Source organism: Tamandua tetradactyla, chromosome 6 (genome assembly GCF_023851605.1).
Source record: "Tamandua tetradactyla isolate mTamTet1 chromosome 6, mTamTet1.pri, whole genome shotgun sequence".
NCBI classification, from domain to species: domain Eukaryota; kingdom Metazoa; phylum Chordata; class Mammalia; order Pilosa; family Myrmecophagidae; genus Tamandua; species Tamandua tetradactyla.
Genome location: NC_135332.1, coordinates 8157439 through 8183891, shown reverse-complemented (window position 1 = coordinate 8183891; position 26453 = coordinate 8157439). Strand labels below are relative to the sequence as shown.

The window sequence follows — 26453 nt, the reverse complement described above, 5'->3', positions numbered from 1 at the left end:
TGTTCATGCCTTTCTAGGAAGTTGTCCATTTCATCTACATTGTTGTATTTATTAGCATAGAGTTGTTCATAGTATCCTGTCATTACTTCCTTTATTTCTGTGGGGTCAGTGATTATGTCTCATCTTCCATTTCTGATCTTATTTATTTGTGTTCTCTCTCTTTTTTTTGTCAATTTTGCTAAGGGTCCATCAATCGTATTGATTTTCTCATAGAACCAGCTTCTGGTTTTATTGATTTTCTCTATTGTTTTCATGTTCTCAATTTCATTTATTTCTGCTCTAATCTTTGTTATTTCTTTCCTTTTGCTTGCTTTGGAGTTAGTTTGCTGTTCTTTCTGTAGTTCTTCCAAGTGGACAGTTAATTCCTCAATTTTTGCCCTTTCTCCTTTCTTGATATAGGCATTTAGGGCAATAAATTTCCCTCTCAGCACTACCTTTCCTGCATCCATAAGTTTTGATATGTTGTGTTTTCATTTTCATTTGCCTTGAGATATTTACTGATTTCTCTTTTAATTTCTTCTCTGACCCACTGGTTGTTTAAGAGTGTGTTGTTGAGCCTCCACATATTTGTGAATTTTCTGGCGCTCTGCCTAAAATTGATTTCCAACTTCATTCCTTTATGACCTGCGGAAGTGGTTTGTATGATTGCAATCTTTTTAAATTTATTGAGACTTGCTTTGTGACCCAGCATATGGCCTATCCTTGAGAATGATCCATGAGCACTTGAGAAAAAGGTGTATCCTGCTGTTGTGGGGTGTAAAGTCCTATAAATGTCTGTTAAGTCTAGCTCATTTATTGTAATATTCAAATTCTCTGTTTCTTAATTGATCCTTTGTCTAGATGTTCTGTCCATTGATGAGAGTGGTGAATTGAAGTCTCCAACTATTATGGTAGATGTGTCTATTTCTCTTTTCAGTGTTTGCTGCATGTATTTTGGAGCATTCTGGTTTGGTGCATAAATATTTATGATTGTTACGTCTTCATGCTGAATCGTTCTTTTTATTAGTACATAATATCCTTCTTTGTCTCTTTTAACTATTTTACATTTGAAGTCAATTTGTTGGATATTAGTATAGCTACTCCTACTCTTTTCTGGTTATTTGCATGAAATAGCTTTTCCCATTCTTTCACTTTCAACCTATGTTTATCTTTGGGTCTAAGATGTGTTTCCTGTAGACAGCATATAGAGGGGTCCTGTTTTTTGATCCATTCTGCCACTCTATGTCTTTCGATTGGGTAGTTCAATCCGTTAACATTTAGTGTTATTACTGTACAGGTAGTACTTTCTTCTACTATTTTGCCTTTGGGATTTTATATGCCATATCTAATTTTCCTTCTTTTTACCTTTACTCTTAGTCTTCCTTTCTACACTCTTCTCCACACCTCTGTCTTTTGTCTTTTCATATCTGTCTCTAGTGCTCCCTTTAGTATTTCTTGCAGAGCTGGTCTCTTGATCACAAATTCTCTCAGTGATTTTATGTCTGAAAATGTATTAATTTCTCCCTCATTTTTGAAGGACAATTTTGCTGGATATAGAATTCTTGGTTCGCAGTTTTTCTCTTTTAATAATTTAAATATATCATCCCACTGTCTTCTCACCTCCATGGTTTCTGCTGAGAAATCTACGCATAGTCTTATTGGGTTTCCCTTGCTTTTCTCTTACTGCTTTCAAGATCCTCTCTTTCTCTTTGACCTCTGACATTCTGATTAGTAAGTGTCTTGGAGTACATCTATTTGGATCTATTCTCTTTGGGGTACGCTGCACTTCTTAGATCTGTAATTTTAAGTCTTTCATAAGAGTTGGGAAATTTTCAGTGATAATTTCCTCCATTAGTTTTCTCCTCCTTTTCCCTTCTCTTCTCCTTCTGGGACACCCACAACATGTATATTTATGCACTTCATATTGTCATTCAATTCCCTGAGTCCCTGCTCATATTTTTCCATTTTTTCCCTATAGTTTCTGTTTCTTGTTGGATTTCAGATGTTCCATCCTCCAGTTCACTAATACTATCCTCTGGCTCTCGAAATCTACCATTGTAGGTTTCCATTGTTTTTTTCATCTCTTCTACTATGCCTTTCATTCCCATAAGTTCTGTGATTTGTTTTTTCAGACTTTCAATTTCTTCTTTTTGTTCATTCCTTGCCTTCTTCATATCCTCCCTCAACTCATTGATTTGGTTTTTGATGAGGTTTTCCATGTTTGTTCATATATTCTGAATTAATTGTTTCAGTTCCTGTATCTCATTTGAATTGTTGGTTTGTTCCTTTGAATGGGCCATATCTTCAGTTTTCCTGGTGTGATGTGTTATTTTTTAGTGGCGTCTAGGTATTTAATTACCTTAATTAGTTTATTCTGGGGATTGCTTTCACTTCTTTTACCTAGGGTTTTCTTGCTGGATGAATTTGTTGTCTATCTGTTCTTTGACATTCAATTCAGCTTTTTCTGGCCCTCTAGCTTAGATTATGTTTAAGAGAGGAGAATTTTTCAGTTCTTGTTTTCTTGTTTCTTGTCCTGCTTGTATGGTGCCTTTTTCTCCCCACCCTTAGGAGTGTCTACGTAGGTATTATAGACCCCAGTCGGGTTTTCCTGGACCAAACTGGCCTCCTATCAGGGGGATGGAGTCACCTGCATCGGTTTTCCCTGAGGGTGGGACCCAGCCGGTTGAAAGACTTTCCTGTGAAGTCTCTGGACTCTGTTTTTCTTATCCTGCCCCATAGGTGGCGCTTGTCTGCCTGCGGGTCCAACCAGCATAAGATGATGGGGTACCTTTAACTTTGGCAGACTCTCCCTGCTGGAGGCATGGTGGAGACAGAGGGGAGGTTGTAGGCTGGTTTTAATGGCTTCAAATTACCAAGCTCTGGTGTCTGAATTCCTTGAGGGAGGGATTCTACCTGAGTTGGGCTTCACCCCTCCCCAGAGGAAGGCATAGGCTTGAGACAAGCCCTGAAATGAGCTTGTTTCTGCCTATGCCTGGGGAAGTTGCAGCCTGAGAAGTCCTGCTGCTGAATCCAAAGACAGTCAAGTCTTTGTAGAAACACAGCCACAAAAACCTCTTTTCCTTTTTCTTTTTCTTTTTCTGTCAGCCCTGCCCCCTTGGTACCGGGGCAAAAATGAGCAACCTCCACTTTGACCAGGTTCACCTGAGCTGGGGGCCTATTTTTAGTAGTCAGAATTTGTTAATTAATTCCACAATTGGCATTTGGTTGGGCTCAGCCTCTGCTGCTGTTAAAGTCTCTCTCCTTTCCCCTCTGGGAAGCAGCCTGTGGCAGAGGGGCACTGGTCACCACAGCTTGGGGAAGTCACTGTTTTGGGGAGGCTCACAGCCGGTCCAGCTGGTCCAGACTGGGATACGCTATGTATCCGGTCACTGACATGGCCCCAAGAGCTGTTCTGTACTGTTTCTGGTTATTTAGTAGTTGTTCTGGAGGACGAACTAAAACGCACACATTGCTAAGCCGCCATCTTGGCCCCTCCCCTCTCGAGAGACCTGTAACTATGTTTTTAACTGCACTTATCATTTTCAGTGTTTTGTCCAAGGTTATCAGTGACTTCTTATTTCAAATCCAGTGACATTTCCTCAACTTTCATACTTCCAGATTTTCTGTAATATTCCTGACCACCCTTCTTTTCAAAACCTTGTTTTATTTTCATGAAAATACATTCTTACATTTCTCTTATCTTGATGACCCTTCTTTGACCATTTCCACCTTAACTTTCTATATGCAGCTATTCCCTTAAGTTCTTCCTTCACAACTCTTCTGTTTTACTTTCTATATTTCTTGCTTTAATAGCCTCACTCACTCCCAAGACCACAGACCGTACCCTTTCTGTGAGTGAATCCTACAGCTGCACGTGCCCACACATGCCTTTTTGTATGACCTGAGGAAGTTTTTCTTCAACATGTTAGCAGGTGAACCTCACAGCTGGATGTAGGGCATCCTTTAGACTCCACTTTCTTGTAACTAAATTCATTTTCCTCCCCATACAAGAAATTTGTCCTTAAGTTTCCAATTTAAGTGAAAATTATACCTAAGCCTAATCAATCCCATCTCTGAGATCCTTCTCAAACATGTCTCCTCTATCCCTTGCTGTGGCCGCACGATCCCTACCTCTCATGAACTTCTAGTGTACCCCAAGAGCCCTCACCCAGACTAATCCAGTCCTTGCCAATTACTTCTACTTAAAGAATGTTTTTCCCAATAATCACCTGAATCTTGAGTCTTCATTCTGCAAAAACCTTTAGTAGTTTCTTTCTATCCATTGTAGCTAAATATTTATCACAGTTTTGAAGACCTACCATGCTCCCTAAATGTCTTTAAGCCTAATCATTAATCACTCTCCTCAATCAACCTATGCCACGTAAACTTTTTTGTTTGCTCTTGCTTTTGTTATTTCTTATACTCAGAAGGTCATTTTCATATCCAGTAGTCAAAATCCTACATACTATTATCCAGTTCAAATTACATCTTCTCCAGTTAATTTTCCTGGATTTTCTGAGCAGATAATAATTCTCCCTAAATTCAACCAGTACCTCACATTATAGTTAGTTGCATATGTACTTTGAATCGACTGTTATAACCTCCTTGGGGACAGTGTCCATGGTTTTGTTGTTATTGTTTGTTTTCTTGTATCCCCACAGTGGTTGGAATGATGACTCTCTGGAATATAAAAATCTTCCAGAATTGTTTGCTAATGAATTATCACTGATTTTACCACCTGTAACCTGTTCACTTAGTAATGGATATAAATCCACACTTGAAAAAGTTCATATTCTATTAAAAAAGAGAAACATTTGAAATGTGAATATATAATGCAAGAAATTAAGATCTAAATTACCTGTTTTATGAGTGTGTCTTTAGTATATCAAATTTTCTTAAATCAAGGTGAACTGTTATTTGTGCCATTTTAGAACCTTTACTTAGAAATACTTTGAACTTTTAGCCAAGGTCACTGAAGCCAAGGTGAGTCATGTAAAAGTGAGCTAACAGAGATAAATGGCAACATTCCAGTCTTTCATCTGTTATTGTCAGAGAACTAAGACTATTCCAAATAAGTAAATTCCCACAATTTCTAAAACTTCATATATTTTATCCTTTTGGGGGGAGGGGGATGCATGGTCTGGGAATCAAACCTGGGTCTCCTTCATTTGATGTACCACCTACATCAAACCAGTGGTAGAATGAAGGTGAGCATTCTACCACTGAATCACACGTGCACCCAACTTCATATATTTTAGCATCAAAATATTATGTCATGTTTTGATGGAATTATCACTAACTTCTCCACTTAGATGTATAAAAGGCATCTTAACCAAAGTGCGTCCCAAATGGAACTCCTGCCCAACCCATTGCACTTACCGTCTTTTTCCTTTAACAAAGGGGAACATCATTTCCCCCTGAATAAAGCAAGAACCTTGGAGCCATCCTTGAATCCTCTCTTTCTGTCATGCCCCACATATGAACCAAGAGCAAATCCTATCAGCTCTACCTCCAAAACATATCCCAAGTCTTGTCAGTTCTCAGTACCTTCACTATTACTACCCAAGCCCATGACTCTATCATCTCTTGTTTTTCTACTGACACTGGTACCCCCAATTCAGTTTATTCTCAGCACAGCAGTCAAAGGAACCTTTTTCAAATGAGGGCCAGATCATTTTGCTCTTCTGCTCAAAACTTGCCAAGGCTCTCCTACTCACAGAGTCGATGCTAAGTCCTCTGGATGGCCTCCTACACACACCTTCATGACCTGGGCCCATCCCCTAAGGTTTCTTCTCTGACCTCATCACCTTTTCCCCTCCTCCTTGGTCACTCATTTTCAGCCACACTGGTTTCCTTGTTTTTCCTCGAAGAAGACAGATTTACTCCTGTCTTTTTAAAGCTCTTTCTCAATTGGTTTCTGGGTTCAGAGCTATGTCACCAAGGTTCAAATATACTGAATTCTGACTTTCAAATAACTTAAGGTACTATAAACTTTTTAAAAAACTTCAGGGTCAGGGGCCACAAAAAATCAATGGAGTAATCCCTAGCATGGTGTTGTATACTCTATGAAGGTTCGGCATTATTTAATCACAAAGAGGGAGAGGTGGTAATCAAAATCAGAAGATTCAAATTACTTTTTTCAAGTTTCTTGATCCCAAGATATTGACTGCTCTGAAGGAACTCAAGGGGCAGTTTACAGTTGTTATGATTAATAGATATTCACATTTACTACCTGATAAAAATACTTATACAATAAATATCTGTATCAGTCTTTTGATCGAGACTATAAATGTCTCTATCAAAAGAAAGAATATATGGAATTGTGCCTAGAAAATGTCGACCCAAAATGTATGTGTAAACTTTATATTACATTCATTTCAATGGTACATAATTCTAAAGAAACTTCTCATATTTCTACTGAAATAATAATTTGGAAAAATAGGTCATCATTATTTTATTTTGTTTTAAAAAAACTCTAAAATCTAGAGATGATTATTTGGCAATCTAGAAAATTTAGGGCTACAGTCCAAGTATTCCTAATCCATATACTTTTTGACAATATTACAATACTGTTTTATTACAATGTATATTTAATTATTATAGAATGGAATATTTTATACAATCCCTTCATAAAAGTCAAGGGAAAAGGTAGGGCATTCTCTAAATTATTTTTGTGGCACTCAGGGCAAGGTACTCAAATCATTCATTTGAAGTATTTATAAACTTGAAAAGCAATACCACATTCACCACTTTTTAGAGATTAAATATTAAAGTGATAGCAGTGGAATTTAAATCAGGATATCAATTATCTATAAAAAATCCAATTGGGATCTTACCTTTTCCAATGTCATCTCTGTCTCTGCAGCGTGAGTCTTTTTCAGTTCTATTTTTATCTTTTCTGATTCAGCTTTCAGTTTGTTGACAGCAATCTCGTGGTCCCTTGCAGTCCTTTGTTTTTCCTCTTCACGAAGAAGACCAAGTTCTACCAGCTGTTGTTTCCGCTGTGAGTTCACATTAATGAGCTCTGCTTTCAACTTGTGAACTTGGGCCTCCATGTCAACAATAACCTTGTTTTTAAAAATGGAAAAACAGAAGAAGACATGAATAGGAAAATCACAAAAGAAGAAATGCAAAAGGCAATAAACATGAAAAAAAGTTCACTCCTTCCTTCCTTTCCTCATTCCCCAATCCCATGCCATTCCCTTCCAGCTCAGAGGTAATTACAACCTGGAATATTTTTATTATATATTTTTATCCTTAAACAGAGTATTGTTTAGTTTTACTTGTTTCTACTGTCTGTGGAATGGAATATTATGTTTTTCTGCAATTTTACTTTTTTAATTATTTAACATTGTTCCTGAGACTCACCCATAGCACGCTATTGTATCTTTGTTCTACTATTCATCGATTTCTGCTCTTATTTTTGTTACATTCTTCTTTTTGCTTTCTTTTGGTTTACATTGTATTTCTTTTTAACTTATTTTCGATGTTAAACTCACTTATTTTTATCATTTTTTTCTTCTCTGATTTATAAGCTTAAGACTATAAATGTCTCTTTAAATATTGCTTCAGCCCAATTTCTTAGTTTTAGAAATGTGGTAATTTCATTGCCATTTAGTTTAAAACATTTTTTAACTCCCATTTTGGTTTCTTCTCTGACTTATGAGCAATTTAAAAGCATGTCTCTTGATTTCCAAAAATATGGGGTTTGATGGTTACCTCTTCTGCTATTAACTACTAATTGCATTGTGGGAAAAGTAGTCTGTATTACACTAATCCTTTGAAAATTGTTGTGATTTGCTTGATTGCAAATTATAAGTAATATTTAAAAATTTCATGTGTGTTTGCTAAGAATGTTACTTTGTAATATTGTGGTTGTTGGGTGCTGTGGTCCATATATGTTTACTGTCCAAACTTTGTTATGCTGTTGTAAGCTATATCTTACTGATTTTTAAAATTACCAAGTACTTTTTAGATCAGTTTTAAGTTTACAGAAATTGCACAGAAAAGACTGAAAGTCCCTGTATACTTCCTCTTTTAGCCACCCATCCCAATTCTGCCTATTATTAACATCTTGCACTAATATGGTATATTTGTAATAACCGATGAATCAATATTGATACATTATTCTTAACTAAAGTCCATACTTCACTCTTTGTGTCTCACAGTTCTATGGGTTTTGACAAATGCATAATGTCACATATCCACTATTATAGTATCATACAGAACATTTTCACCACCCTAAAAAATCCTGTTTGCTCTACCTATTCATTCCTCTCTCCTTCCCTCCCTCACCCTAAATTCCTGGCAACCAGTGAATCACTGATCTTTTGACTGTCTCTCTAGTTTTGCCTCTTCCAGAATGTCTAACAGTTGAAATCATACAGTATATAGCCTTTACAAACTGGCTTCTTTCATTTAGCAATATGCATATAAGGTTCCTCAATGTCTTTTTTTTCTTTTTAAAATATTTTTATTGACACATCTTCACACACATACATTCCATACATAGTGTACAATAGCTCACAATATCATCACATAGCTGTGTATTCATCACCACAATCATTTTTTAGAATATTTCCATCAATCCAGAAAAGAAATAAAAATTAAAAACTCATAATTCCACAACTTTCACCCCTCCCTCTCATTGATCATTAGTATTTCCATCTACACAAATTATTTTACTCCTTATCCCCTATTATTTATTTATTTTTAATCCATTTTTTTCTCATCTGTTCATACCCTGGATAAAAGGAGCATCAGACACAAGGCTTTCATAATCACACAGTCACATTGTAAAAGTTATAACTTTATACAACTGTCTTCAAGAATCAAGGCTACTGGTACTACAGCTCAACATTTTCAGGTACTTCCCTCCAGCCACTCTAATACACCATAAACTAAAAAGGGATATCTATATAATGCATAAGAATAACCTCCAGGATAACTTCTTGACTCTGTTTGATATCTCTCACTCACTGAAACTTTATTATGTCTCATTTCTCTCTTCCCTCTTTTGGTCAAGAAGCCTTTCTCAATCCCTTGATGCTGGGTCGCAGCACATCCCAGGAGTGCTATCCCATGTTGCCGGGGAAATTTTACACCCCTGGGAGTCATGTCCCACATAGGGGGTAGAACACAGTTCACCTGCTGAGTTGGCTTAGAGAGAGAGGCTGCTTCTGACCAACAAAAGAGTTTCTCTGGGGGTGACTCTTAGGCCTAATTTTAAGTAGGCTTTGCCTAATCTTTGCAGGAATAAGTTTCATAGAGATGAACCCCAAGATCAAGGCCTTGGCCTATAAATTTGATTGTCCCCACTGCTTGTGAGAATATGAGAAATTCTCCAAATGGGGAAGTTTAATATTTCCTCCTCTCTCCCCAGTCCCCCAAGGGAACTTTGCAAATACTTCTTTACTCACTGCCCAAATTACTCTGGGATATATCAAAGCATCACACCTGGACAAACCAACAAAGTCTCATGCCCTATTCAAGATTCATGTACTTATGGTATTCAAATAAACTGATCATACAAATTAAATAACGTAATGTGCTACCCAAAATATAAATTTTTCACCAAATAAACATCTCTTCTTTGGTCTCACACAGAAGCTGAAGTTTTAAATATGGACGAAATCATCCTTTACCCTGTATTCTGATTTATCTTAGTCCTATCCAGATCAGCTTCATTCATATCTCCACTTAGAAGTCTGATTACTTTTTCAACTTTTTAAAACAGTTCCTGTTTGGGGTACTATTGTATTTCATAGCTTCAGAGTTCTGAGTCTCGGGTGTCACATAAATACTCGAAGTTTCTGGGAATGACCCGGATTATATATAAATAGCTCGGTATCTCATAATTTAGAAATAACAATTACAACTCCCTGAATATATGTGACTGCTGTGAGAGCTTACATTCTAAGACACTTCGCAGTAGACCCCAATCTGATAACTCCAGTTATCGACTTCACTTCACTGAGTTTTTATATTACAGTTAGTCCATATGATTGAAGTATGATAATATCTGTCCTTTTGTTCCTGATATTTCATTCAACATACAGTCCTTAAAATTCATACATCTAGTTGAATGCCTCATAACTTTATCCTTCTTGCGGCTGCCCAGTAGTCTGTTGGCTGTATACACCACAGTTCCCCCTTCCATTCCTCAGTTGTACCCTTAGGCCACCTCCATCCATTATAGATGGCGAACACTGCCGGCAGAAACACCAGGGTGCAAATGTCCATACCTGTCCCCACTCTCAGTTCCTCCAGGTATATACTGAGCAACGGGGTTACAGGATCATATGGCAACCTAGTTCCTAGTTCAAACTAGGAACCGCTAGTTCCTTTGATGCCCTAATACATCTCAGAGTCATTTGTGGAACCACCACACTACCCTCCAAAGGGGTGCTACCCTCAGTTTCCCTACCAACAGTGAATAGATATATCTCTTTCTCCACATTTTCTCTAACACTTATTTCTCTCTGGTCATTTTCTTTTTGCATGGGCAGGCACCAGGAATCAAATCCAGGTCTCCGGCATGGCAGGCAAGAACTCTGTCTGATGAGTCACCATGGCCCACCCTCTCTGTTCATTTTTAAACAGCTTTATTCACACATCACACAATCCAACCTAAATGAATAGACATGCCTTCACCACCATATTGTATATGAAATTTCCTTTCCTTCCACAAAGAATCCATACCCCTCCTCTCATGTCCCCCACCTGTTGACATTTAGTTTTGGCATATTGCCTTTGTTACATTCACTGGAAGCATATTACAATGTACTGTTGACTACAGATCCTAGCTTGCATTGGTTGTACTTTTTCCCCTATACCATCCATTTTCAACACCCTGCAATGTTGATATTCATCTGTTCTCCCTCATGCAAAGATGTTCTTTATTTGTACATTCAATCACCATCATTATTCACTCTAGGCATTCCTAAATTATTCTGTCTCAGTCTTAATCTTCTACCTTTCCTCCTGGTTTTGTATGTGCCCCCAGCTCTTCTCTTGCAATCATACATTCAGGTTCATTCAGTCTACCTATATTATTATGCCACAATCAGATAGTATTGTGCTACCCATTTTTGAATTTTTACAGTCAGTTGTATTCCTCCATGTCTTTTTGTGGCTTGGTAGCTCATTTCTTCTTATTGCATTCTATAAGTCTACTACAGTTTGTTAACCCATTCACTTGCCAGAGGACACACTGGTTGCTTCTAATTTTTGGCAACTATGAATAAGGCTATTACAAACATTTGTGTGCAGTTTTTTGGGGGGATCTTATTTTTTTAATTTGAGATACTGCCTACCTAAAAATGTCCAATAAATCACCCACCATAATGGTAGATTTGTCTATTGTCCTTTGTAGCTCTTTTAAATTTCCCTTCATATATATAAAATATATATTTTATATATTTTGAAGTTATATAAGGTCCGTATCAGTTCTATATTGTGTTAGCTAAATGGATTTTTGTTATTGAAAAGCGATTCTCTTTTCCCCTAATATTCTCATTTTAAACTCATTTTTGATATAAGATCAACAGATTTTAAGAATAGTTTTCTTTTTATGGTGGGAAGGGAGGTGTTAGGATGGTATATTTTTATCCATCCTTTTACTTCAAAACTTTGTGTATCCTCTAGTTTTAGAGATATATCTTATAAATGGCATATAGATTTTGCATTTAAAATCAAAGGTACACAGTAGTTCAGTGATAGAATGCTTGCCTTCCATGTGGGAGACCCAAGTTTGATTTCCAGAACATGCACCCCCCTCCCCAAAAAATAAACTTCAGTCTTTCAAATGGCTTATTTAGTCCAATTAGTGTGTATATGCTAACATATTTGCTTTTATTTTTTTCTCTCATGTTGTGCTACTTGTCCTACATTTTCTGTTTCTTTTTCCCTCCTTTTTTGCCTTCCTTTAATCTATATGAATACACTTTTTCTCCTTCAATTTTCTTCTCTTTCCTGGTGAATTGTTTTTTGAGAATTATACACTATATTTTCTTCTAGTGGCAACATTAACAGAATTCAGCACCTATGTGTCACTGAAAAAATTTTTTAAGTTAATTATTTTTTGTATCTTCTGGGAAATAAAGGAAACGTGGGGCATTTTAAGTCCTGTTGGTCCTTTCTAGATTTATATGCTACATTTGTTATTTATTTTAAATCTACCTTGTTTTCGTCAATTCAGTATTAGTGTTCTTACTTCTGAGTTTGTAATGGGTTACCATTCCACTATTTTAGATTTTTCCTTCTAGCTGCTCCAGGGAAAATAGAAGAAGAAATATCAGTATACTGATTCAGCAGTCATACTTATTTGCTAAATTCTATTTTTTCTGTTATACCACCTCCTTCTCCTTTGATCCTTCTCCCAGTCTATAGGGATCTTTAGGCAATCCATGTTCTGACTTTTTCATGTTGAGAAGGGGTATCAACACTAAAGGGTTAGGGGATGTAATTAGTTGATAATCTTGGAGAGGCAGGTCCCTCTGGGTTTCAGGATTTATCTGGCATAGGAACCCTCTGGAAATTATATATTCCAGGAAAGCATACTTAGTGCATGAAACTTTTATAGAGTCTCAGTTCGAACCCTAGCTACTCTTTTTTTTAACATGGGCAGGCACCAGGAATCGAACCCAGGTCCTCTGGCAACGCAAGCAAGCATTCCTGCCTGCTGAGCCACTGTGGCCCCCCCCAGCTACTCTTAAGAGTTAACAGAAGTGTTGTTGGTTGGGGTTTAGCAAACCATGCACTATCCAACTGAAGCATGCATAAGAGTAACGTCCAGAATAGCTTCTTGATTCTAGTTGATCTCTCTTAGCCACTTCTGCCTTATTTTATTACACTTCTTTTCCTCCTTTTGGTCAGGAAGGAGTTGTCAATCCCATGGTGCCAGGCCCAGACACATCTTCGGAAGTCATGCCCTACACTGATAGGGATATTTCACCCTGGATGTCATGTCCCACATAGTGGGGAGGGCAATGATTTTCCTTGCAGAGTTGAGCTTAGAGAGAGAAAGGCCACATCTGAGCAACAAAGCAGGTTTTCTGGAAGCAACTCTTGGGCTTTGATATAGGTAGTTCTTAGCTTCTCCACTACAGAAAGAAGTTTCATAAGGGCAAGGCTCAAAATCAAGGCCTTGGCCTATTTTCTTGGGAGTCCCCAGTGTTTGAGAGGTTTCCCAGATGGGAAAGTTGAATAGTTCCATTTCCGCCCCCCTTCAGACCCTCAAGGAACCCTACCAATATTTTTGAATTATCAACCCACCATAGTCTGAGATGTATCCAGGTATTATATTAAGCTGTACAGAATTCTAAGCCCTTATTCCTGTTCTGGACTCTAACAACCACTTTCTTTTAACTTCATGTTTTCTTTACATTCTTTTAATGCAATTTAGTGGTAAATATTGTCAGTTCTTATTGGTCTAGAAATCTTTATAGTTGTGTTGAAGAATCAACTATAATTCTTTTGACAATATTTTTTTTTTATTATTTATCTGACTGCTTTTAAGAGCTTCTCTTTGTCATTTCTGTTCTTCATTTTCTTTATGCTTTCTCTAGATTACATGCCTTTATTTATCCTAATTGGGACATGCTAGTCCTCTGAATCTGTTTTTGATTAGTACTGCAAAATTTTGTCATAACCTGTTTATGTATTCTCTCTTCCATTCTCTCACCACTCTTTATGCAACTTATTCAGATGTTAGGTTTCCCATTCTGTCTTTCATTTCCCTTAATCTCTGTCTCATATTTTTCATCTCTTTTCCTTTCTCTGCTATATTCTAGAAATTCTCTTTTATGTCTAAACAGCTGTCAAATCCATACAGATTCTTAATTTCAATTGTTTTGTTTTTACTTTTAGAAGCTTTATTCTTTTAAAAATCTATTTGTAGTCCCTTGGTTTTTTTAAATAATTTTGTTTTTCAACATGGGCAGGCACCTAGAATTGAATCCAGGGCAGAGGCATGGCAGGTGAAAACTCTGCCTGCTGAGCCACCGTGGCCCACCCGTCCCTTGGTTTTTATTATTTAAAATCCATTGTAAATTTCTTTAAATATACATTATATATTAGATGTGACTATATTCTGTTCTCTAATGGATAAGTTATTGCAGGTCTGATTCTGTTATTCATCATTTCTGAAGGCTCTTTTTCATGTTATTTTGATTTCTTAATGTTGTTTTGAGTTGCTATTCTTTTTAAATGTGAACTAAATTTCTTGGAACTTTATCTGTTTTGGAATTCAAAGTGCATTCTCCAGTAGTCACATGACTCTGACAGACACCTGGAGATATCAATGTATCTGGATAACTTTAAAATAAATTCTCAGCCTCAGGTTTTTAAAAATGCACTGACAGCATGAATTTAGACCGTAAATCCTCATGAAGGCTGGCTTGTGGATATGAATTTAAAGGGGAGAGCCCCCACTCAGTGCCAGTGTTTGAAAAGTTATTTTCTCATTTCTAGTTCCTTGGTTTCTAATTCACCCATATGCTGTGGCCATGACCCTTTGCTATCCTAACTTTATGCATGGTGGCACACTATGAGATTCCACACCTTAAGCAGGCCCTGGATTTTGTCTTTTGTCCCGTGTCCCTTCTTAACTAACTTAATTCATGGATTAACTCAAAAAGATGTGTTTTGTTTTTATAAAACTGAATATAGCCTTTTTAGTGTTTTTAGAGGGAGTGTTGATCAGGGAACCTTGCCTACCATACTACCAGATGAATAATTAGTTTTAAGGGAACCTCCTATTATTATTGCCCATACATTAACTACATGTAACATATTCTAAAACACAATAGCTACTTTATGCATGGTGTGCTTTCAACAAACATTGGATAAGTCAAGATCTCCATGACTGGAAACCAGAAAATCCAAACATAGCAATTAATGACTTGGAATAGAAATATAAAGCCAAATAAGTAATTCACATTTGATAACAATCTTGTGGTTATCTTATTTTGGATTTTAAGAACTTTATAATTTCTACATGATAAATAATAATTGCCAGCATTTTGAGGGTTTACTTTGCACCAGGCATGTTATTTAGATTATTTTATTTAATCTCAGCAACAACATACTAAGATAGATATTACTGATATACTAAGTTTTCATTTATTTTGGATTGTGGTCAGTACACATTAGAAGTCTTTTTTTCCGCTATAGACCCTGCCCTCTCTAGACTGGAATAGAAAGACATTGCAGATGCATGTACAAACATTTTCTGTCGAAAGAGGGCAAAGGACTTGATACTAACAAATCCGAGTCCCTGGGGGCTGGAAGTGATAGGGAGCCCCATTTTTATCCTGCTTCTATAAACCTGTGGATTTGAAATAGTCCCCAAAGAATGTACAAGAGGACAAAAAAAAAAGGGTCTATTTTGTAAACCTGACATGAAGAGTCATTTTTTTCTCAGAAAATACATGTGATGTTTTAAAATTTATCTGCTCCTTCGTTACATACACATTGATATATATAGCTGTGAAGCAATTGGCATTGACAATAAAGTCTGTTGCCTTCTGTTCTTTTTTCATAACGACCCTTCCTTTTTGAACTCAATATTTTGGCAAAATAAAAGAAGAGGTAGTCTCAATTTAATTGAGACTGAAAGAGATGAGAAATCTGAGATGGACAATCATTATGATAGACAAGAGTGACACCGACTATGTTCTTAAGGGGACAAAACATTCTTGAAAAATCCTTCAGTGATGTTAAGATGCCATGATGGCTGCTGACACCCTTCCCCAAAACCAACCTTGGGAAAATCACAGGAAGAAGCATGAATCTGAGATACTAATGATGACAGAAAGAAGACAACCTCAAGAACAATAATAAATTTTGAGAAGGTCCTTGGAAACTCAAAGCTGCCCTGAACTGACGAATGTGTGTGTGAAAGAGATAGGGCAGCAGCCTGAGGTGGAGGACAAAGGAAGACTGCTGACAGATAGTGGTTTAGAAGAACATTTTCTTTTCTGCCCTTATTTCTCCCTTCTGTTGCAATGGGACAGTTTTATCTGTCCCATCACCATGTTGGAAGAAATAACCCAATATGGTACCAGTGTGAGCCAGGTAATTTTAAGACAAGCTAAAGCCTTGCTGGTGGGAGTTGAAGAAAGCGGGTGCAGACTGGTAAGATCTGGGCATTTACTCTTCTCTCTCCCAAATTCCCAGGGCTGATGACTTATAACCTTATAAGAATGCCTCCTCCCAATTCCACTCATTTCTAAGGCATTAAAAGTGAATTCCAGAAAAACAGATTTCCTGATGGAAGGGTTATGAAAGTGAGCTGTGCAACAATGGATCTCTCTTTCTTAAGGCTTATAACCTCCTCCTTCCATTAGCCCACCCAGTGGGTCACATAGGTGTGGACTTTTTTCTTCCTCAGAAGACATTACCAGTTAGACAACTAGTACTCCTAGGGGAATATGGTCACATGGGCCAAATAAATAGGCCTCAGGAGTAAAATTACCATAAAAAAAAAAGAATAACTGACATATATAACCTAAAATTTTCTAAAAAGTATAATAAATATATTGAAAATGATAAAGGATGAAGACAGAGACATAAAACAGGAATAAAAAGTCATAAAAGAAAAAAATGGAAATGATAGGATAAAGATCAGGTTGGATATAGACAAAGAACACATTAGTAAACTGGAAGGAAGATCAGATTGAGGAACTCTCCCAGGAAGATAATGAGATAGAAAATATAAACGAAAAGTTAGGATTTGTGGAGGACAGAAGAAGTGACAACATCTGAGTCTGAGTAAAAGAGGGAAAGATTTTATCCAAGTTCAATCTGATTTGAAAGCCTCTGCTTTTTAAAAACATACCACAGGATGTGTCAAAGTAGTAAGAATTTCTCATAAAGAAGAGTACATATTTACTATACTTAATTAATTTATTCTTTCTTTTTTATTAATTTATTTTTATTCTGTACTTCTACTCCCCAATTTTCACCATGATTAGTACAAAGTTAATATTCAAAAGTTACCTGGCCATAGCCATAGTGACTTTATAAAAAATAAGCAATGAACAAGAAATGTTAGCTTTCCAAAAGCACTGACATAACCCCAAATTGAATTTCAATCTTTGTCAAGGTACACAAAAATATCTTAATACTAAAACCACTGTGTAGATACTGTTCTACCTTTTCCTACACTGAATTTTACATCTCATTCCCATTTATATTTCTCACTTTTAATGGCTAATTGGCATTTCATTATTACAACTATATATCACACTTTACAACTAATAATCACATCCTTATTGTTGGATTTTTTTTTCCAAATACTTATTATTACATATAAAATATTGTTAGGAAAATTACGTTTTGTTTTTTGACTACTGTGGTATATTACCAAAATTATTTCATCAATAGATAAGAGTCAAGTTGCTCTACACAAACACTGAGTCCAACAATGTAAATGTGTACCTGTTTTCCCACATCCCTGCCAGTGCTGCACTTCATCAGTTTTGTATATTTTTATTAGTTGACTAGGCTTATGATGGTAACATAGAGTAGCACATTTTTAATTGCTAGCCACACAGATATGTGCTGACTTTAATTCAGGGGTGATTGTCAAATAGAAAAATTATACTGAAAGATGCACCAACCAACCATATGAAAGAACTGAATGATGAAAGCTTCCCTTAGGTACTTAATATTTTAATCATTAGCATGTGTTGATAATTAAGGAGATAAAAATGCCAAGATTCATCTGGAATAGATGTGCTCATTTTTCTTTAATATTATAAATGGAGAGCTATAAAATAATCTATATGACTAAAATAAAAGGGCTGAATTATAAAAAAAGTTTTACAAATTAATAAAGGTTGTGAATATAAAAATTTAAACAACTTTAAATCAAGTTGACTTTTACTTAGTAGTTAAAAACACATACACCAATTTCATTAGAAAGCTAATGAATCCCTAAACCACTCTGAATCTAGCAAATTCTGGCAAAGGAAGTGAGAGATTAAAACACCCCATAAATTATTACGGATTGCCATCATCAAAGTAGTCCCAAACAAAATTAGATATGTACTTCATAAACTAAAATTTATCTAATTTGAGGACATGCTCATGGTTAAACAACAACCATTTGGATTATTTTCAAAATTGAGAAATTATTCCATAGGAACCCTTAGAAGGAGATAAACTATTTACTGATACGTTATCTTTGTACACTCATAGAGTCTTTATGAGCAGTTACCATCAGAAGCTGAAACATTTCCCATGTGTCACTTTTTTATTTTAAATTATGTCAAATTCACTATTCAATAATACATACTTATTGCGATATATGATGCAGTAGCCACTGTGATAGGCAGCTTCAAGAAAAAAAATCCCTAAGAGTTTAGACTATAATACATAAACTACATGCACACACACAGTGCTATAAGAGGAGACAAAACACCATCAGAATTAAGATGAGGGAGAAGTTACTTACAGCCAGTAAAGATTCTGGAAAACTGAATGCATCTGAGATGGGCCTTAAGAATTGAGGTCCATTTGGGGATAGGAAAAGATATAGGCCATTTCAGGCAGAAAGAAAAAGCATCAAGGAAGAATAGAGGGAACTTAGGAAAGAGTTACTTCGTGCAGATATTTAAGGAAGCTAAGCTATTAGGAGTAGGATTTCATTTTGTTGGCACTGGAGAACCAAGGAAGACTCCTGAGTTCATGGAGGAGAGGATAAGAGTAAAAAATGGCAAGTGAGTGATCCACGTGATTTGTATTTTGGAAAGATTTATATGTAGGCAGTTTATAAAATATTTTAGATACACTCTGGAAATAGGGAGGCCAAAAAGTGAGGGGAAAAAGCAGCATAGATGGTAAAACAGTTTTAGAAGTAGAATTAGAAGGGCTGAACAACAAAACGCATGCGACAAGCAAGGGAAAGTGAGGACTATTGGTGATTTAAGACCTTTACTTAGGTCAGTTGGACAGATGAAATATTCCAAGAGGTACTTGTGAGGTCAAAACAACTAGATGAAGTTTAACTAAAATTTTTCAGTTTCAAATTGTTCACAGGAAATAAGAGAAACATCCAATAGGAAAATAAAAACAAAACCAAACCCTTCCCCTTCCACACACATATAAAGTCACATGTGCTGGGAACAGGATAATAAGCAGTAAGCATGCTCAGAAGGAAGGGTAGTTTTGAAGGCAAATGTCCATATCAGCATTGCATCTTCAGGAGAAAGGAATAAGGCAGCCGAACACAATATTGGGAAGTAAGCCAGAGAGCCTAGAACAGGGTTAAAGAAAACAAAAATTCCCTCTGGAAAAAAAGGTTCTTTGGTTTAATGCTTATAAATTTCCAATTGATTGAGATAAACAAAAAGCTAGCTCATAATAAAAAATTATTAAACTTCCCCGAAACAAACCCCGATGGGTGAGAGTCAGCAGAAACATTACCGCTGACAAGGACTTCAGACACAAGAACTATCAGAAAAATAATATAAAATGAACCTTATGAAATATTAAAGAAGTAAGGGGTGGAATCACAAAATGAGTAAGCCACGAGAGATTAGCAAACATAACCAGAATTGGGAAAAAAGGAACATAATTTCCAAAAAGAAATTTTTGTATAAAAGATAGAATGGATATGTTATAAAGCAGTTTAAGCATAGCATAAGCAAGAAACAGTAAAACAGAAAAGAGATCTTAATAGATTACCCAGAACGTGGCATACTGAGATCAGAAGACAAAAAGTATAGAAGAGATTTTTAAAGCTATGGAAGGTAAAATAAGATCAAATATATGACTAATTGGAGTGAGAAGGAGAAAGAATGGAAGATAGGGGAGATTTGAAAAGATGATGGCTGAGAATTTTCCAGAATTGAGGAAAGGTAAGAATATTCTGAACAAAAATAAGGAGGAGAATAAATGCCAAGCACAATGAAAAAAGAAGTTTGCAATGAGACACAAGGTGTGAAATGGCAAAACAGAAAAGACAAAGAGAAGAATTTAAAGGAAAATGCAGAGGGAATAAAAGATTACATTCAAAGAAATAATGGTTAGATTGATAACAGATTATTCAGTAGAAGCCATTTTTTTAAATAGTATAATAAATCCAGAGGACAATGGAATAACATCTTTGAAGTTTTGAAAAATAGCTGTCAATTAAAAACTCTACCATATGTACTCTCTAAAAATTGTACTAACATATAAATAACATAAAATTTCCCCTTTTAATCACTTTCAAGTATACAATGCAGTGATATTAATTGAAGTCATTATATTTGTCTTACCACATAACTCCTATCTATTAACAAACCCTTTCTGTCAGCCTAAACAGAAACTCTGTACTCATTAAGTATTAACTCCCTACCCCTACCCCTGTCATCTACTTTCTGTTGCTATGAGTTTCCATATTCCAATTTATCAATACTATCTTTTTAAAATGAAGGGAATTTTTAAAAATATCTTCAAGTTTACAAAAATGGCATTTTTCTTCAATATACCATCATCAAAGGAATTTGTAAAGGATGTATTTCACAACAGAAGCAGAAGGTATGAGAAACAAGACAGAATGATAAAAAAATGAATTAACCAATATGAAGGCAAATCTAAACAGCCTTGTTTACCTAATATAATACTATTTAATTTGTGGGTAAGAAAATATTACAGAATAAAATGTTACACAAAATTAAACCAAAATACTTATTAAGGAGGAAAGATAAACTATGTGATTAAGTTAAATTATTTAAGGTAAATATGTACAGTAAAATTTCAAGAAGAACTCCTAGAACAGTGCTGTCCAATATAACTTTCTTTTGTTCTACAAATCTCTAAAATGTACTGTAAATCTCCACTGTTCAAATGGTAGCAACTAGCCACATACGAAATGTGGCTAGTGCATACCTAGTAAACACCTGAAATATGGCTAAGAAACTGAATTTTTTATTTTATTTAAAATTATATGAAATCTAAATAGCCACGTGTATCTAACAGCTACTGTTCTATAGAATTAGAATAGAGTCAATAATGTCCAAACCAGTAAAGGGTGAAAAAAGTAAGCAAATTTGATTTTAAAATAATGGCAGCAAACTAGGAAGAGAGATGACTTCCTCAACTTCATAAAAAGAGCATGTACCAGAAACCTACAGTTAACATCAAACTTAATGGTAAGAAACGAGATGCTTCCCCACTAAGATGAGGAACAAGGCAAGAAACTTGACGAGCTGAATCTAAAATGTACTTGGATGAACACAGTACCACAACACTGTTGAAGAAGAATAGGTGGTGTGGCATGCCCTAGCACATAGGAGGACCTATAAATGCAAGAAAGCACACTATTAAATTTACGGCCCCTTAGTCCTCTAAATTATCTTACAAAAATCGATATATAATTGAATTTTCTCTTTTGTGAACAACTCCCATAGGAACTTTAGCATAGGAGAGAACTTGTCCTTAAAAGAAAAATTTTTTTAATCTCTTGATGATTAGTTTGTTTCTAACAAATAGACAATTAAATACCAATAACCTCTGTTCCGAAGCAGGGCAAATGGAGTATAATGAACACCACGGCAGCAGCAGGGCCAGACAACATGGATTGGTATGATCATAAAGAAAGAAAGAAACAAAAAAATGGTGAAAGGCAGATCAGGAGGTTGAAGTCAGAATGGTCTGAGGCCGAGGTATTCACAGGATGATAAGCACCTCCAGGTGAACCATGGCTTGTGCAGAGGTCTTGTATCTTTCAAGACTTTTGATATGAAGCTAGCCAGTCAGCTGTGCCAGTCATTGGTTTGTCTGTCCATCCAACTAAACACCTATTAACTCACCTAAGCCTATTTCAAGGAAATGGATTTTCTATAGCTACTAAAGATACTTCAATGTTCATTTCTGAAGGGTTGCATTCTTAATTTATACATGAGGCGTATCACAGAGGCAGAATTCTCAGAGGAAATCATTTAGGATTGGACTTCAAGAGAAGTGGTTCAAGCTCCTGACCTCTTCCTCACTGGAAATTTCTTCCCACAGTGAAAAGGCAAGGACCCTACTACCCGGGCCCGGACACCATTCTCCTCTTTCCATAGCCATTCTTTGGCTGTCATAAGATGTCATAATCAGCAGGTAGCACAGTATTGAATTGCATCAAGTTCTGTCTGGGATTATAAGTGCTCACATAGGCTTCATCAAGAATTCAAATACCTATATTTGTTCTGAGGATGATGGGTAACACAGAGTATGAAGGTTGGGTGGGCCTGCCAGTCTCCATGGGGTATAGGAAGGACAGTAAAACAATGACCACATCTTCATCATTTCAAGGAAGTTACACTTAAATGCCAAAAGATTGAAAACCTCACAGATGGCTAAACGTTTAAAGAATTGATCATCTCATTTCCTGGTGGTTACGTCATGTAGAAAAAAAAGGTAAGAGTACTCCTATAAACATCCCTGCAATTAAGGGTCCTTTCTAGGATTTTCACCTTTTATTTACTTAGTCCTTTCATTTTACCTAACACAAGAAGGACTAGGGAAGTTGGTCTGCAAGGCTTGTATATATTCATGAGATAATTAACTCAAAAATATCACATACAGCAAAAAAGTGAGTGTATTTATAGTACGGAGGGCAAGTTCCTGCATATACACTTACAATGCCGAAATATTTCTTTGAAGTTTTGAAAATATCCCAGGACCATAAAATAATTCAAGATCATTATTATAAACATCAATTATCATTGGAAAGTAATATAAATATACAAAATTTAAGGGATTGAGGTTAATCTATGGTGACTACATAACTACCCTATAAGAACTTTTGAAAAAAAATGAGTGTTTGGGTACACGGGTGGTTCAGCGGTAGAATGCTCGCCTTGCATGCAGGAGACCTGGGTTCGATTCCTGGACCAGCCACCACGCCCTCCCCCTCCCCGGCCAAAAAAAACACATCAGTGTTATCTGCTATTTACTTTTCTGGAGGACATACATTTAAATTTACCTTCCTTAATCTTCCTTTTGCTTTAGATTCTAGAAAAGTGGGAGTTTGTTATACAATAACTTTAGCTTTATTACCATATGTTATATATATCCCGTTCTAAAAATGTGTTTTTAGGTAAATCACCCAATCTTCGGTTATATGTCCCTAAGACATCATTCAGAGCTTTGTCAAGGAAAAATATTGCGAGGGATGCCAATACATGAAGGAAAAGGGAAAACGTTAACCTATGGTTGTTTTCTTTAAAATAAATTTGAAAGAAAAATAAATTTGATTACTAAATTTGAAAATATAACTTCTGTAAGTTATGATATATAAGGTAATTATACAATAAATTTATTATTAGTTTGTATTATTTTAAATTCTTAGCATTAACTATATTATAGTTTTAAAATTGAAATCTCATATAGATAAAAGATTTTCTTTCTGTTATATTTGATGGTTTGATTGATCCTTATTTGAAAGTTATTAATGAAGCAAAACTACAGACTTCTATTCCAGAAGTTTCCCTCCAACAAAATAAAATCTCATTTTATTTGTTTAATGAAAGGAATACATTTAATGAAGTATGGATTTTTTAGGTTTCACTAACACACAGAATTGATGTAAACATGGATATACTTATTTCAAATAAGGACAGAGTGTGTATATATGCACATATATAGGGTTGTATTAGGAAAATATTGTTTTATCAATAAAAATATCTTGGCTAGGTTTAAGATGTCAATTTATTTTATACACATTGAATTAGCACCATGCATACAACTGCATATTATGTTTATTACAACTTTAAAACTGAAATTCATCCAAGTAGTCAAAATAAAAAGTTTATTTTACTTTATGATTATATCCTACAACAATATCAATGTATCTTTTAACATTCTGGGGAAATTAATGATATTGAATCATACCAAATGTTACATAAAATCACTTTATATGTGATGAAATTTTTTAATGATGCATGTTTTAATAGTATTCACAATGTTGCACAACCATCATCACAATCAATTTTAGAGTATTTTCACTACTCTAAAGGAAACCCACACCCATTAGTAGTCCCTACCCTTTATTCCCCACATCCCCATAGGAAACCACTAATCTATTTTTCACTCTGTAGAGTTGCCTATTCCAGACAATTCATATAAATGGAATCATACAATATATAGTCTTTGGTGACTGGCTTCTTTTTTAAAAAATTTTTATTAGAGTAGTTATAGGTGTACAGAAAAAAATGCAGAAAGTACAGAGTTCCTATGTAACCCCCTCCAAACACACAAAGTTTCCCTGTTATTAACATTTTGCATTAGTGTGGTACCTTTGTTAAAACTGATGAAATATTATTATATCATATTATTAACTATAGTCTATACTTTACATTAGCAGTAGATTTTTAAACAAAATTTTGTAATTTTATAGCATTTGTACATAGCTAAAGCTTTTGAACTGTGCTCCTATTTGCCATAAGAAAGGGAGGGAGTTGACGTAACTAGAAAAGAGAACCTTAAGGGGTACAGGTAAAGTCACATTAAAGATTCTGGATGATAAATCAGGTCTTTAGATTCCTAGGGAAGCACCTTTTCTACTTTTAACCTGCTGCATAGAACTTTCTTGACTCACAATGCTTGTGCTCTTTCAAATGAAAGTATTTTTAAAATCCCTTAAATGACTGAAAGATATTTTGAACTTAGAGCCAGCAGATTTGCCTTTAAAGTAATTTAAAAACTGCATTGAGATCCAATATGCACCTATGGTATATCTGTGTTTTGTTTTTGACTCTTCTTCCACAGTTATTAACTCTAGTAATTAGAAATAAAATTATTAGAGTTCACCTTGTGATTCAGTGAAAATATTTCCTCTACAAATTGTAATGTTGGGGAAGAGGCTTAAATTCTTTTCCTAATTTCAAAAAACTAGACTAGTTCTAAAAGGAATTCTATATCCAAAAGTATATTTTTAGTTCTGTTGTTCATGATGACACTACTAAATTACATGATGAAAGAGAAGACAGAGCTTAATACACAGGAAAGGCAAGACAAACTTTCATTGGTTAAAAATTTTAGAACAATTAACACTAAGTTTTGGATTATACTACAAAGGGCTCATGTCAAGAAAGAAAATATATTTTTACCTGCAAAGAGAAAAGAGTATCCTAGGTAGAGAATGGAAAAAGAGATAGAGTGAAGATACAAGAGAAATACACTCATTAATTTACATACCTATCTAGAGGGGAAGAAAACTTCAAAAGAAGACCATGGAATGGGTCAACATGAACTGGCAAACATTTTGCCTGTTTTTGTTTTTTGTAGGCAACAACAATACAGCTAAATTTCATAACTCATGTTGACATTTCAAGTTCTATTCTAAAAGAACCACCCAAGTCATCTAATTGAAAATAGGTCTTGAGGAAAGTGAGTAAGAATCCCGCAGTAATTTGCCCGTAGTTCAATTTAAATTTAAAAGAGAAAGAGAAACTTCATGACACATTGATCTGTTTTGGAAATTTGCAACTAAAATGTCTATTACACTTAAAATGACAATGTATGAGCATTTATTTTATTAAATTATAAATTATTAGATTAAATTTTACAAATAATTAACAGAAGCACAGAATATAAATAAATATGTTTTCTAGATTAAAATGGAATTATAAAAGTGGAACTATTTCACCTGATAATGATTACTCTAAAAAGAAACTATCTTCAAATAACACTCCATAATCTCACCTTAAAAATACAAAATATAAGTATTAAAAAGCCAGCACAGTTGTATTTATCCATAACTTACTCTAGTGCTACATCAGGACCAATGAACAGGACTAACTGTTGGGAAGATGTTATTTTACAGGGCCTAGAAAAACTTAAGGCTGTTTTCTTGATAGTGTTTCTAGGAATGATAGGCAACCCATTTGGCTTTGGAAGAAGAAAATTCAGGCAGAATTCTTTCTTCACTAGAAATTTTCTTTTATAATGAATGGCATACGACTAGAAAGCAGATTTTCAATGCTGTCTCCACTTATTGTACTTTCTCTTTCCAGGAAACAAAGTCTTGACCTAGGTTTTCTGCCAGTTCTATCTTAACTACTCCAGCCAAACATTCTGTACACACTGAGGTCACTACTGCCCACACATTCCAGTAGTGCCATTCAGAAAACACTGATTGTTATGTGAGTAACCATAGGGCTTCACTAAAACAAATTATTCCGACATTTTGTTTGCTCGATACATATGAGGAAATCTCAAACACTCTGAAGCACCAATGCCTGAATGTTTTAATGAAGAATCATTGAAACAGAAGAGATTCCAAACTCCCCTGAAAGTTGAAGTTGACTCAGTGACTGCCTCAGTCAGAAGCAGTACGGTGAGTCTGCATAACTGCATTTCCTTCCCATTACGCATACTTTTCTGTGTATCATGTATACTTCATGCAACTAATTCTTCAAATATATGCAGAAACTAGCAGAGCAATTGCATGATATGCTTTAAGTCAGTACCATGAAAAAAACAGATCTGCCCTT

General features: G+C 35.4%; 1 protein-coding gene across 5 annotated transcripts in view; it reads right to left on the bottom strand.

The window, feature by feature from the left end:
* CEP112 (centrosomal protein 112) overlaps positions 1-26453 on the bottom strand; it is a 587527-nt gene that overhangs the window by 201567 nt on the left and 359507 nt on the right. For all 5 annotated transcript variants that reach the window (XM_077163631.1, XM_077163632.1, XM_077163630.1 and 2 more), the window contains one exon: positions 6816-7046. In XM_077163631.1, coding sequence (XP_077019746.1) covers positions 6816-7046 — 231 coding nt within the window. The remainder of the gene's footprint in view (positions 1-6815; positions 7047-26453) is intronic.